The following is a 13,289-nucleotide window of genomic DNA, read 5'->3' as shown; positions in this document are numbered from 1 at the left end:
GGAAAAGATGACGATTCGTTTCGAAAATGTGAATCTCAATAACTACACTGGAAACGAAGCACCCGTCGGTTGGAAGATTTAACTAAGGAGAGGAAACATCAAGGGTCATGCTCGACTAGATCATAGCACCCGGTAAGGAAAGAGGCCCCTGAGTATGTGGAACAACTATTGAGGGAACAACGAACACATGAAGAGTATAAGGGAAGAATGGGTAATCAAGGGGGCACGAATGGCTGAGCATGAAAACCGTACCATAAAGAAGGTTCTTCATTACAATTAAAGGCAAAGTCTGTACATTAGAAAATACAAGATAATAATCAAACCACCATCATCAAATTCATATCTATTGATCCATGACCGCAGGACGCGGTGGAATTAGGGAGAGCCCACCAGAGGGACTCTCGAAATGGGGAGCTAAGAGCGAAGCCGCTTCTAAGGTTGGAGGGATCCACGGGCTATTGGGAGCAAAGCCTAATTTTATCTTCCACCATGGGAACTGGGGGCCAACAGCTCTTATCTTGTCATATAGTTACCGAGCACCCTCTATCACCTTGTCTTCGTAGAAGCGGGTGAAAATGGGTGACTTCAAGATGTGCACGATGGTCTGGTGGGCAGCGGTATACTTTTTGCGCCAAATATGCTCGACGATATTACCTTCGGTATATTTCAGTTTCTTAGAAAGATCTTCTTCCCAACCGACCAAGGACTTATAATATTCAACCTTTTCCTCAAAGTGCTTACATCGCCTTGAAAGAGCTTAGTACACCTTCTCATATGCATCAAGGTGATTCTGAAGCTCAAGCTCTCTGCTGCTTAGACTTGACGCCTTTCCTATCAAGTCAAGTTGTTTCTAAAAATAAATGGACGAAGGGAAGCCGTAAAAAAGGGATCAATAACCAAAAGATATCATCAAACAAGAAGTTCCCCTTCATTCACAAGTCGAATTAACAAAGTACAAAAAAAAAAGAAGAAAGAAAGAGAGAGGGGGGAAGGAAGAGAGAAAACCAAACAACAATCAGCACATGTTTGCATAACATCTTTTCTAAGCTAGGGGGTGAGGTCTTGTTCAGCATCATTCTTCTCACAGGAATGATTGGGGATGTGCTCGAAAGGGAGACCAGTAACTTGAGTTGGTGAATGGTCAGGCTGTTTGGTTGGAGGGATCACGAGGCCAGGAATACCCTACTTCAGACTATGGCCTTGGAATGGTGCAGGAGAGAACCTCACCTGCGAAGGCTGGGACACCTGAACCTTTGTCCGATCATCCACGATCTTGGAAGAATCGCTCCCAACCTTGGATTTTGAGGAGTTACCCTTCCCAGGTTTGGTCTTCTAAACATCGGGCTGCTGGACATCAGGCCGCGAAATTAAGCAGGGGACAAGGATAAATTTCCCTTTCTTCATCAGGGCCTTCATCTTGTCCACTTTCGGAACCCCTGAAAGGTCAATCTTGGGATCACGGTTGGAAGCCACCATCCAAATGTTGTATGCGGTCTAGAGCATGCTAGTGGCTGCAATCCGAAGATGAAGCTCCTTATAGTCCTCGGAGGCCAGGAAATCATCCACGGCATTTTCCTTAGCCTCCAGAGCCGCCTGCTGGTTAGCCTCCAATTTCTTTTGGCCCTCCTCCTTCTCCTTCAGAAGATTAGCTGACTAATTAGCATTTTTCTTCAAAGTAACTTCAAGCTCATATCTGGTCTTTTCCAGGTCCAGAGCACTATTCTTAGCCTTATCCTCGGCAGCCTCCTTCTTCGAGGATAATCGGATTTTCTTTGAATGCCATTGCTCTCTTTCCTCTTCAAGTGCTGTGATCGTAAGAAGCTGATCATTATGCTTGGAGGTGAGCTCCTTGTTTTTCTCCTCAGTCTTGGCTTAAATCTGGGACAGTTCCTTGCCCCTCACCACAAAGCTGGCCACATATGCCATGGCCTAAAAACAAATGTCGATCAGAATATCGAAACAGGTAAAGGCTAGGTAAATTGGAAGAAGATTAGAAGAAACAGAGGCACCTCATACATCCGAGCACACACTTTCCTTTCCAGGGACTCGTTCCCTATATCGATGATGCAGTGATGATCAGCAGGAGGGATGCTACCCAAGATCACACGCTTGGCGCTGACCTCACTGTCCAACACCCCTTGGTCAAATAAAACGCTCCACTCAGGAACAAACACTTTGGACACAACCCTCTGCTCGTCTATAGTGGGGAGAGTCGTCCCTTCGCCTTCTATTTGGTGACTCTCCCTCTCTTCACTCTATTTCCTCTCTCGCTCTCTCAAGTCAGGGAAGGATGGAGGATTTTCTTGGGTCTCCAGAAGTGCCCCATCATGAGCGTCCTCCCCCACAATGTCCAGAGCGGTGGACCCAGTATCGTCAATGTTACCCCAAGAGTTACGTGGAGCCTTCCCTTTCTTCTTGTTTGGGCCGCATCCTGCGTCGAGGACCCTCCTCCAATCCCCTCTTCCTAGAGTGAAGAACCAAGGAAGACCCCAAATCCTTGTCAGAAATCCTCACATTTCCAACTTAAGCAAACATTAAGGCGTCAGACAGGTCCACTACACCAAAAAAAAAAAAAAAAAAAAAAAAAAAAAACCGAATGAAGAGAATAAAATAAGATCAGTATGGGACATTGGTATGGTCCGATATATAGGGAACACCATATGAAGATAAACAAGTCCTACCCCGCTCCGACATGTTATAGGATCCAATTGCCTTAACTGTCACACGGTGGGTCTCCTTAGTCTTCATGATCATATCCAGAGTCTTTTTGTCCTCGGCATCAAGGGGATCAACCCTATTCACCTTACTAGTTTTGGGATAACCCCATTGGCTAGGGAAACTGGGGTCAGTGTAAGAAGCCCAAAAGAACCTCTGATTCCGAGCATGAATTGAAGAGGTCAGAGTTTCAGTAATAGGGACATTAGAGGTCCTTAGACGGAGAGTATAAATGTCGCGATGATGTTTGTGAGCGCTAAGCATATAGCAGTGGAGAAATAAGTTGACTGACTCAGGCCTGCGCAACCCCATACACCTGAGAATGAACCCAGTAATCATCTTTCAACAATTTGGAACTAATTAGCAGGGGACCAATTCATAATGGAATAAGAGTTGGGAGACAAAATAAGGGAAAGGGAGGTGAAAGCCAAATGCAAAGGCATCAGCGATTACTGCAATTTCTCTGGGAAATTGAGAATTAAGTCTATCACTGGGATCAGCAGCCCTAGGACTGATGGAATCAGGAATAGAATAAACCCTCCTGTAGTCGACTACCTTGGAAAGCCCGATGGCAGAGGGAATTTTCACGAGAGGTTTGTTGCTCGTGGGATCAGAGGGTGAATTGTCACCATCATTAAGCCTCTTCTTCGAAGATTTGGACTTATTTCCCTTATGAACGGGTCTAGGAAGAGGTGAAGGTTTCATTGGCATCTTCATCTTAGAAGAACGTGGGATAGAAGAACTGGCATCAGCATTAGAACGTTGCCTAGTTTGGTGAATGGGCCTAGTAGGATGATACTCTAGAAGATCCTCCACTGTGGTAGGGCCAGCAGGAGCACAATATATGTGCTCTCCTTCCTTGAACAAGTCAGACACCCCATCCTCTGTCTGAGATTGTGAAGAACTACCAGAAGTAGATAGTCCTTCGAAGGAAATCAAAGAAAACAAAAATCAACAAACAAAGGCAAAGAAAGAGAAACTTACTCGAATAAATCTAGAGGTCGGGAAAGAAGATGATGCTAAGTGAAAGTGAAAGTCTTTGAGAAGCGGCGGATGAGCAGGAAAAGCTTGAATGTATGGAGAACGAGAAAAGGTAATAAGAGTTTTAGAAGACAAAGAGGAATAGTGATGAGATGAAAAAGGCAGAGTATAAATACCGGAACATAAAAGAAACGAATGGCCCAGATCAGATTCACGGGTCCCAATGTACGACAAGGATCAAATAACAAAAATCAAGAAAATGAAACGATGAAGAGGCACATCGAATCATCAGAAGGAAGCTTAAACGACAAGCAACTATCCTGGAGAAGAAGAGTTCAAATTTAAACTTTTCCAAAGACTTTCCGAGGAGAGATGAAAATCCCAAAGATGGAAAAGGTATCCAAAAGAACTTTTTAAAGGTAGTAATTAAAATAACAAAACGGCGGCGGAAGGATAGTAACGCATTCATGGGATCCTGCCATGATCTCAAAAGATAGAAACAAAATCCGAACATGCTTGAAGGAAAGAACCTATCCCTACAAACAGTCAAGTACGGACACAACGCCGATCATCGAAGTTGTATCCCCGATCACGGCCACAGACATAACGTTCAAAGCTATATTCCAAAGGAAAATTCAAATACTCCTTATGTTCGTCCTCCGAAACATAAGGAGTAGGGGGCAAATGATATGAACAATTTCACACCGACAAATCCCATGTGAACTTGTGGCCGGCAGGGTCCAAAAAATCGAATAATAGACCAGGAGACTAAGAAGGATGGTCTATAGCGGTCCGGCCCACATGATTCAAGGGATAAGAGATCAAGACCTATGAAGGGAATCAACTCGATGTAGCATGACCCACATGAGTCCAAGGGTAAGAAATCAAGATTCTAAAAGGGTATTCTTGTAAAATCCATAAGACAACCCGAAGATGTAGAAAAATTTATAAATAGAAGGCGTTGGAGCGGAAAAGGGGGACATTCTCATTCGCTCTCAAGATCTTCTCGCTCGTTCTCTCGCTCCCACTCTCAAAATTATATTAGAATTAGATCTTATTTCTCCGTTACTGATCCCCATCGTTGTAACCTGGTTCAAACTTGTGACATTGCAATCAATTGAGATTTCTGAATCTCATGCTTATGGATTGAAGTGTTATCGAAGGATTCCTACAATTTTCTTTACATAATAAGTATCAATGACTTCTTATAACGCTAAACGCTCTAACTTCTGTCATGGAAGCTTTACCAAAGAGGATCAAATCATGGGCAAAAGCCATATGAGTAATACTTTCTCCCCCTATTTACTTTAATCCCTTTAATTTTCCTTTCATCCAAAGTAATAGAGAGTTTACTCATAACTATATTATAAGATTGTTACTTGTCCGCTTTCAGGCGTGTTTTTTTTTTCTCCTCTGTATGAGTGATTTATAATTCCATCGTAAATCTTACTAATGCAGTGTTTACCGTCCCTCCTCCTGGTGAAGGAACCTCATATTCTAATATGGTGGACCATCCTGAATCAGCTTCGGATATCGATGATGATATCCTAGAAGCAGATGATTTTACAGAAGCACAGGCTGCTAACTCCTTGGATCTAACTTTGGTTGGTTTGGTTCTCCTCGGCAAGCCTCACCGCCGTCAAGCAGTCACAGAGGCACACATTTCAGCATGGAATACCAAGTTTGGTGTTGTCATTTATCCGTTAGAATCGAACAGGTACCTTTTTCGTTTCAATCACCAGAATGATATGGCCAATGTCTGGGCGGAGGGACCTTGGACAATTTCTAGTAACCTACTCATGTTGGAGAAATGGAGAAGCGATGGTGAATATTGTTTTGGTTTCTCAGACTTCTGGGTACAATTCTATAATGTCCCTCAGGAGTTCATGACTTTGGAGTTTACCCTCTAACTTGCGTCCAAGGTCGGACATCCGCACAAGGCAATGATAATTACAAGTTATCAAGCAGGTGTTCGAATCCAGTTTCTTCATTGTAGGGTGAGTGTGGATATCAGGAAACCACTATGATCTATGGTACGTGTTCGTCATCGCTCTGGTGTTGAACTGGAGGCCACCATTCGTTACGAACGTCTGTCGATTTTTTGCTATGGGTGTGGCACTATTGGCCATGAGGAGAGTCGTTGTGATCTACATTTTTCTTTCAATCAACAGTCAGTGTCGGGCTTATCTCTGCGGCATTTAGATAACACTATAAGGGGATTTGTTCCTGATATCTGAAGCCTTGAACAAGCACCTTGTCTGCTTTTTAAAGATTCGAGATTGTTTCGGGGTCACTCACACCCAACTGCAATACCCACTGCCACACCGCCTCCGTCTCCGGCTGTCGGAGCACGTCACGTTGCAACCTCCATCAATACACTTTCAACCTACCACCAAGGAGTTAATGTATGTACTCCACCTCCAACGACAAATCGGGTAATGTCGCCCATTACTCCCACGTCCCAGCCTCATTACCCCTTCATTACATTTGTTACGCCATCTTTCTCTCACGCCCTAGCTACACCTGTAACAGAAACCGTTTCTCACATGAACCACATTAAAACCCATGACTCACCATCACTCTCACAAACCTCCATAACTCCCATTACACCTGTAATGATCTCCAGCCCACTCCCTTCACAAAAACATGTAACACCCCTCATTACTCCCACATTTCAACATAACTCCATTACTCCAATTCTTCCCATTACTTCCTCCACAAACACATGTAAGAACTCCATTAATTTCCTCCACAAACACATGTAACAGCCCCATTACTCCCATTACCTCTTATCCCATTACCATAACTCATCAATCCCTCCCCCTTCTCGCGGCCCATAATCTTCCCCACTCCATCCTCTCTAACCCATTAATGCAACATCCAGAAATTCCTCAACTTTTGAATGCCCTTCTCCCATACCTTTCGACGGTTACCCTATCCCATTCATCACCACCTGGTACTCCAGCTCAAACAACTAATATAGGTGTTAGGACCAACCCCCACTCACATCCCTCACTTGGTAACCTAAACCCAACCCTCTTGAACCTTCCCGATCCAAATTCTGCTATGGATACCTCTGATATCCATATAGCACCAGACTTACCTGCTGAGCCACATTATTACTTGGAATCTGCACCACCCAAGGAGAAGCAGAAGCGACCACGTCTAGAGGTTAATGATGAAACCCATCTCCAGGCCTCGACCACTTTGGCAACAAGTGAGCATTTTTTAGTGTCTCCCCCCGTGGAAGCTATGGAGCTACAGCTCCATGGGACATCATAAAGATCATCAGTTGGAACTGTCGGGGGTTGGGGCGGACTCCGACAGTTCGATCTCTTTTGCACCTAATCCGTACCAAGAAGCCTGATATTATTTTCCTGATTGAAACTAAAAGCCGGAAGGAGAAAGTTGATCGCCTTCAAAAGAGATTACGGATGTAGCATTGTTTCTCGTTTGATGCTCAGGGTTCCTCGGGTGGACTTGCTCTCTTTTGGCAGAGTGACATTCATATTGATGTTTTATCGGCAGACCGACATCTTATTGATTCTGAGGTTAGTTTATCTAATGGTATGTCTTTCTTTATGACATCAGTGTATGGTGACCCTATCAAAACTAATAGACAAGTTGTATGGGATAAAATTATTAATTTGGGTAGCAGCCGTAAGTCCAATTGGCTTTGTTATGGGGATTTCAATTCCTTTCTTTCTTGGCATGAGAAGAAAGGGGGGAATGGTGCGTGTTCTCGGGATATTGACCAATTTTGTCATTTTGTTGACGCTTGCACTTTCATGGACCTCCCCTCTCATGGTCCTTTATATACTTGGTCTAATAAAAGACAAGGGGTAGCAAATATCAAGGTCAAGCTTGATCGCGCCCTAACAAATCTTTCATGGAGATCCACCTTCCCAGATGCTGCAGTGTTAATTAAACCAGCTGTAAATTTTGATCATAACCCACTTGTAATTGACACTGAGGGTGGAAAATTCAAAGGCCAAAGACCATTCCATTTCGAATCGATGTGGTTCAGACACCCAGATTGCAAAAAAAATTGCCATCATGGCATGGACATCAGCCACTATTGCTTCTTCTTCTCCTGTGCTTTATCAAAAGATGGTGAACTGTAAGCCGATCTTTCAAAAGTGGAATAAGGAGTCATTCGATCATGTACAAACAAAGATTAAAGGTTTGCAACATGAACTTTTTATTTTGCAATAGGGTCCTAACTCAATTTCTAGCCAGGCTCGTGAGGAGGAGATTATTAAGCTTCTAAATGAGGAGTGAGCAAGAGAGGAGGAAATGTGGAGGCAAAAGTCATGTTTGTCCTGGGCACATCTAGGGGACTGCAATACAAAGTTCTTCCATATGTCCACCATTCAAAGGCGTAGCAATAATAGAATCCTGCAGCTCAAGACTTCAAATGGGACTTGGACTCAAACAGAGGCACAAATCTATCAAGAAATGCACAAGTACTACAACCACATTTTCCTATCAGAAGGGGTGGATCAAGGAGCGCTGCAGCAAATTCTTCTCTCTATTCAACCACAGGTGTCGGAGGAAATGAATGGCAAATTATGTGCAGCTCCTACAAAGGAGGAGATTCAATCAGCTCTATTTGCAATGGCGCCGTTGAAGGCACCAGGTCTAGATGGGCTTCCCCCTACATTTTTTCAAAAACTATTGGGATGTCACTCAGGAGGATCTTTTTACTTTTGTTCATGACTTTTTCACTACAGGGCAATTACCATCCAAATGTAATGAGACTCTCTTATGTCTAGTTCCAAAAAATTCTAACCCTGAATATGCAGAGCATTATAGACCAATCAGTTTATGCCCAGTTATAATGAAGGTTGCCACTAAAATAATGGCAAATCGTCTCAAGGAAGTCATGGATTTGCTAATCTCTCCTACCCAATCAGCTTTTATTCCAAACAGATAAATTTCTGACAATGTTTTCGTCGCTCATGAGATCTTCAATTATATCAACCACAAGAAGAAGGGCAAGAAGAGTTTTTTGGCTTTGAAGCTAGACATGAAGAAGGCATATGATAGGGTTGAATGGGTCTTTCTTGAGTAGCTCCTCCTTCGATTCGGTTTTTCAACTCACTGGGTTCAAATGGTCATGTCCAGTCTTAAGTCTGTATCATACAAGCTGATCATCAATGGTGGCATTCGAGGAACGGTTATACCATCGAGGGGTATACGACAGGGTGACCCGATATCTCCAGAATTATTCATTTTATACTCTCAGGCCCTTAGCAGTATTATATCAACCTTGGAAAGCAGTGGCCTTCTAAGAGGCATTCAGGTTCAAAATCGCACAAAGCAGATTTCTCATCTATTATTTGCCGACGATTGTTTATTGTTTTCTGAAATGAAGCTCCAAGAGGTGTGCCAATTGAAGCTTTGCTTGGAGACTTATTGTAAGGCTAGTGGGCAAGCGGTGAATTTAAGCAAGTCCTCCCTCTCCTTTAGCCCCAACACACCACTCCATTTTCGACGGTGGTTTTCCCGCATCCTCAAAATTTCTTATGGTAAGAGCCCATCCAAATATCTTGGCCTACCTACGGAATTTGGATTGTCAAAATCTTCTCTATTTAAGGATATTTCTGAGAAAACAGGGAAGCGGCTAAGTGGTTGGAAGCAAACAACTCCTTTCTTATGCTGGTAAAGAGGTTATGTTAAAATCTGTTGCCTTCTCAATGGCAAATTATGCCTGCTCACATTTCAAACTCCCTATCTCACAACATGATTGCCTTCGGAAAGTAGCAATAAATTTCTTTTGGGGTGATGGTTCGGATAAAAGAAAGATTCATTGGATCTCATGGTTGAGGCTTTGCCAATCCAAGGAGAAGGGTGGCTTGGGATTTAGAGATCCGGCCTTACATAATAAGGCTCTTTTATCGAAGGTGGCATGGCGGCTGTGGAAAGATCCAAACTCTATGTGGGCACAATTTATCAAAGCTATCTATTTTCCAAATAGGGAATTCTTGCAAGAAAAAATGGGTTCTAACTCATCTTGGGCATGGCGGAGTATACTGGAAGGACGGAAAGTGCTTGAGTTAGGTCTTATATGGCATATTGGCAATGGTGAACAGGTGAACATATGAACAGATCGATGGATTCCATCTCTCCCCAACTTTAAGGTACAACATGCCCCTCTTGTTGATTGCCCTTTGTTGAAGGTGTCAGATTTAATAGATGAGAATAATAGACGGTGGAAGCATGATCTCTTGGACCTTTATTTCCATCCCTTGGATAAAGAGGCCATTCTTCAAATTCAATTGGGACTTTTTTCATCTAATGACTATCAATTATGGGGAGTTTCAAAGAACAGTATCTACTCGGTCAAGAGCCCCTACCATCTCTTGAGTAACCAATGGGTGGAAAAGGAGGAGAGAAATTCCTCATCTACAACCTTACCACAGTGGAAGGAGATATTTTCTTTAGTTTGGAAATCTATTTGGAGTTATTCCTCTTTGCCAAAAATTAAACACTTCCTATGGAGGGCTTGTGGTGATGGTATTGCTTCTGGTGTAACCCTTCATCAATGGCGAGTTCCAATTGATAGGCAGTGTTTACGTTGTGGAGTGGCTGAGGAAACAAATGAACACATTCTTTTGTATTGCCCCTTTGCATGGGCTGTGTGGTTTGGCAGTATTTATCCTCAACGTGTCCCTGAAAATGTGCGGTTATCTGGGTGGATATCGAGATGGTCTTCTCTTTTTTCTATGGGGAAGTCAGCTGCTAAGGAGGCTATGTCCCTAGCTTCATTTATATGTTGGCATCTATGGTGTTCTCGGAATGCTCTATTGTTTTCATCTAAGGCTGATTCTCCTAATGATGTGATCTTATCAGCACATCGTGCATGCACTGATTTTCTCATGGCTTCCATGCCTCCTCCAAGGTCGTCGGATTCTCCGTTGCCTTCATCAACCTCCATGGTCTCAACTTGGACGCCCCCTCCTCTTGATAGTTTCAAGCTCAACTGTGATGCCTCTTGGAACCCAAACAAAAATCAAAGCGGTTTGGGTTTTCTAATCCGAAATCATCTTGGTGAGTCTCAGGTGGCTGTATCAACCCCTTATATGTTCAACAATATTTGGTTGGAGAGGAAATGGCTAGTAGAGATGGATTACTTGAGGCTCTTTCAGAAGGAACCTATATGCTAGTGGTGGAAAGTGACAACCAAGAGGTTATCTCTTATCTCTGTGATTTCACGAAGATTCTGGCTCTCTCAATTAGGCCGATTGTTAGTGATATTAAACATCTGGTTACTTATTTTGACCATGTTTCATTCCAATATATTCCAAGGGAAGCCAATGCTATGGCTGATTCCCTTGCCAGGAGGGCTCTATCTCTTACGGATAGGATAGTGTAGCCCAATTTCAATCCCTGTGTTTCTGTTGATTCAATCTCAAATCCTAGGAGTGTAATCCGTGTTCTTCAATAGTAATTCGATTTACCAAAAAAAAAGTTTACTCATATGGCACGCCCTGCAACCTGGAGTTTACCAAGAGTCAAAGATCAAGGTAAACACATGGTTCCCACCACCATGCCGCTCTTCTTGTTCTAAGTGATGGGTAATCTGGTGTGTCATCTGGTACAATAATTTGCAAGCGGTAGCGTGGTTAGGGTGCGTGTAGGAAACCGTAGGAGGGAGATAGATACTGAAATTACAAAAATAATCATTTCTTTAAATACAATAATTTGAAAGCGGCAGCGTGGTTAGGGGGGATAAATGATTTGAGGTAGGCAAATAAGTCCGGTTACAACACGGATTGATTACAAAATGCTTTACTCAAAAACAAAAAAAGCTTTAAGAAAAGGGTGCGTCAGCAGATTACAAACAGACTTTGTAATCAGATTTCTTTGTCCGGTTACAACACACGGATTGATTACAAAATGCTTTACTCAAAACAAAAAAAGCTTTAAGAAAAGGGTGCGTCAGCAGGTTACAAACAGACTTTGTAATCAGATTTTTTGCCTTCCATAAAATGATGTGGCAGTATAGTAAAAAGTCTAATGATGTAATTTTGCAATGGAAAAGAGGCAGAGAGACAGGGGTGGAGGACGGTGCGCAGAAGCAGAAGGATAGGGGTGGGGGAAGGGGAAAAGTAGTGGAGGACGGAGGTGCGGTGGGGGTGAGGGCTGGGGCGCAAGTCACCGTAGCCGTTCTTCTGAGAGCTTCAGCGGCCACATCTCTCTTTCTCTCCTGAAATGGATTTCTTTCAATTTTTTGGTTCGATTTCTGATGGTGTTTATTTATCGAAATGATGGGGAAAGGCTTGAATGGAATCTGTTTCATTTTTGTCTTTTGGATGATTTTAAACCCTCGATTTATACAATCAGATTTTCTCTCTCTGAAATGGATTTCTTTCATGGATTTTTTCGGTCGATTACTGATGGTGTTTTTGATATTCCAATCTTTAGAATTGGATTGAAGACGAGAGCCTGCAGGAGGCATTATGATTCTAAAGGATATTCAGCTCTTTTAAGTTTCTCTCGTCACTTTTATTTGATTGAATAAATGTTGAAAACCCCGTTAATTGCTTAACAACTCTCTTTGATGCAATTTTCAAATTCCAGATCTGACAAACACAGATGTTAATGGCGACATGCAATTTAGTTGTCCAACGGTGGACCCGTCTACTCTCAAATACAACCAGATCCTTCTTCGATGGGTAGAGCAGGGGCGGGGTTGGGGTGTGTATTCATTGTAGGGATAGGAATGGAGAATTACAAGGGAAGGATGGGGATGGAGAAGGAGACGGAGAAAAGGGAAGAAGGAGAGGAAGAGGGAGAAGAGGGAAATTACCAAAAACACCCTTTATCACCAACAATGTTATAAGTAATCTGAATGGGTAAATAAATCCGATTACAAAATATTGTTGTAACCGGATTAGTTACAAACAGCTTTACCCTTAAGGGGATAAGAAAATTCGTTTTTACATTTTTTTTATTTTTATTCATTTTCATTCGTTTTTTATCCATTTCTATCCTAGAAACAGAGCATTAGGCATGGACAGAATACGTATCTTGAAGCCGTCTTTTCATGGCGTATTGAGCACAGTGTCAAGCATGATGAAACAGTCAGATGAGATGTGGACACACTATGGAGGAGAGGGGAGAAGTTAGCGTAGGGGGTATATATAGCCACAAGTTAATCTAGAGCTCTTCGCTTATTAAAGCTAAAGTCAAGTCAGGCCCAACTGCACAGCCGTCAACTGTGCATGCCGACTTATTATTTCTGCTCGGTTTTGCTTTTTATAGCTAAACTGATCCTAAAGTTCTTCTACGATTTAGGGTCTCTTCCATAAAATCCCAATCTTGAGTTTTAAAAAATCCGAAGGTAATCAAACCGTTATGAAATTTCTGGTCCATTCCCTTTTTGTAAGAGTAGAGCTTGGTAGTGAAATGTGAGAGTTACCCATGGTTTTAGTGCAGCGGAATGGGTATCGATAACTTGTAAAATCGATGAGATATTGATACGGTATTCATCTGGATCGGCTGTATCACATAAAATTATCTAAAAAATCTCTTTAAAAAAAAAGGTTAAATACGTATTAATCCTCTAAAATGTATCCAATATTCCT

At 42.5% G+C, this 13,289-nt stretch overlaps 1 protein-coding gene across 1 annotated transcript; it reads left to right on the top strand.

Annotated features, from left to right (window-relative positions):
• Positions 1-8,809: 8,809 nt before the first annotated feature.
• LOC122650727 lies at positions 8,810-10,865 on the top strand. Its single transcript, XM_043844116.1, has 3 exons — positions 8,810-9,360; positions 9,677-9,791; positions 9,879-10,865. Exons 1-3 carry the CDS (start codon positions 8,810-8,812, stop codon positions 10,863-10,865), a joined length of 1,653 nt encoding a protein of 550 aa, XP_043700051.1.
• Positions 10,866-13,289: the final 2,424 nt, after the last annotated feature.

The sequence above is a fragment of the Telopea speciosissima genome, chromosome 2 (genome assembly GCF_018873765.1).
Source record: "Telopea speciosissima isolate NSW1024214 ecotype Mountain lineage chromosome 2, Tspe_v1, whole genome shotgun sequence".
NCBI lineage: Eukaryota > Viridiplantae > Streptophyta > Magnoliopsida > Proteales > Proteaceae > Telopea > Telopea speciosissima.
Note: the sequence above shows the minus strand (reverse complement) of the source record. Positions and strands in the feature narration are given on the sequence as shown.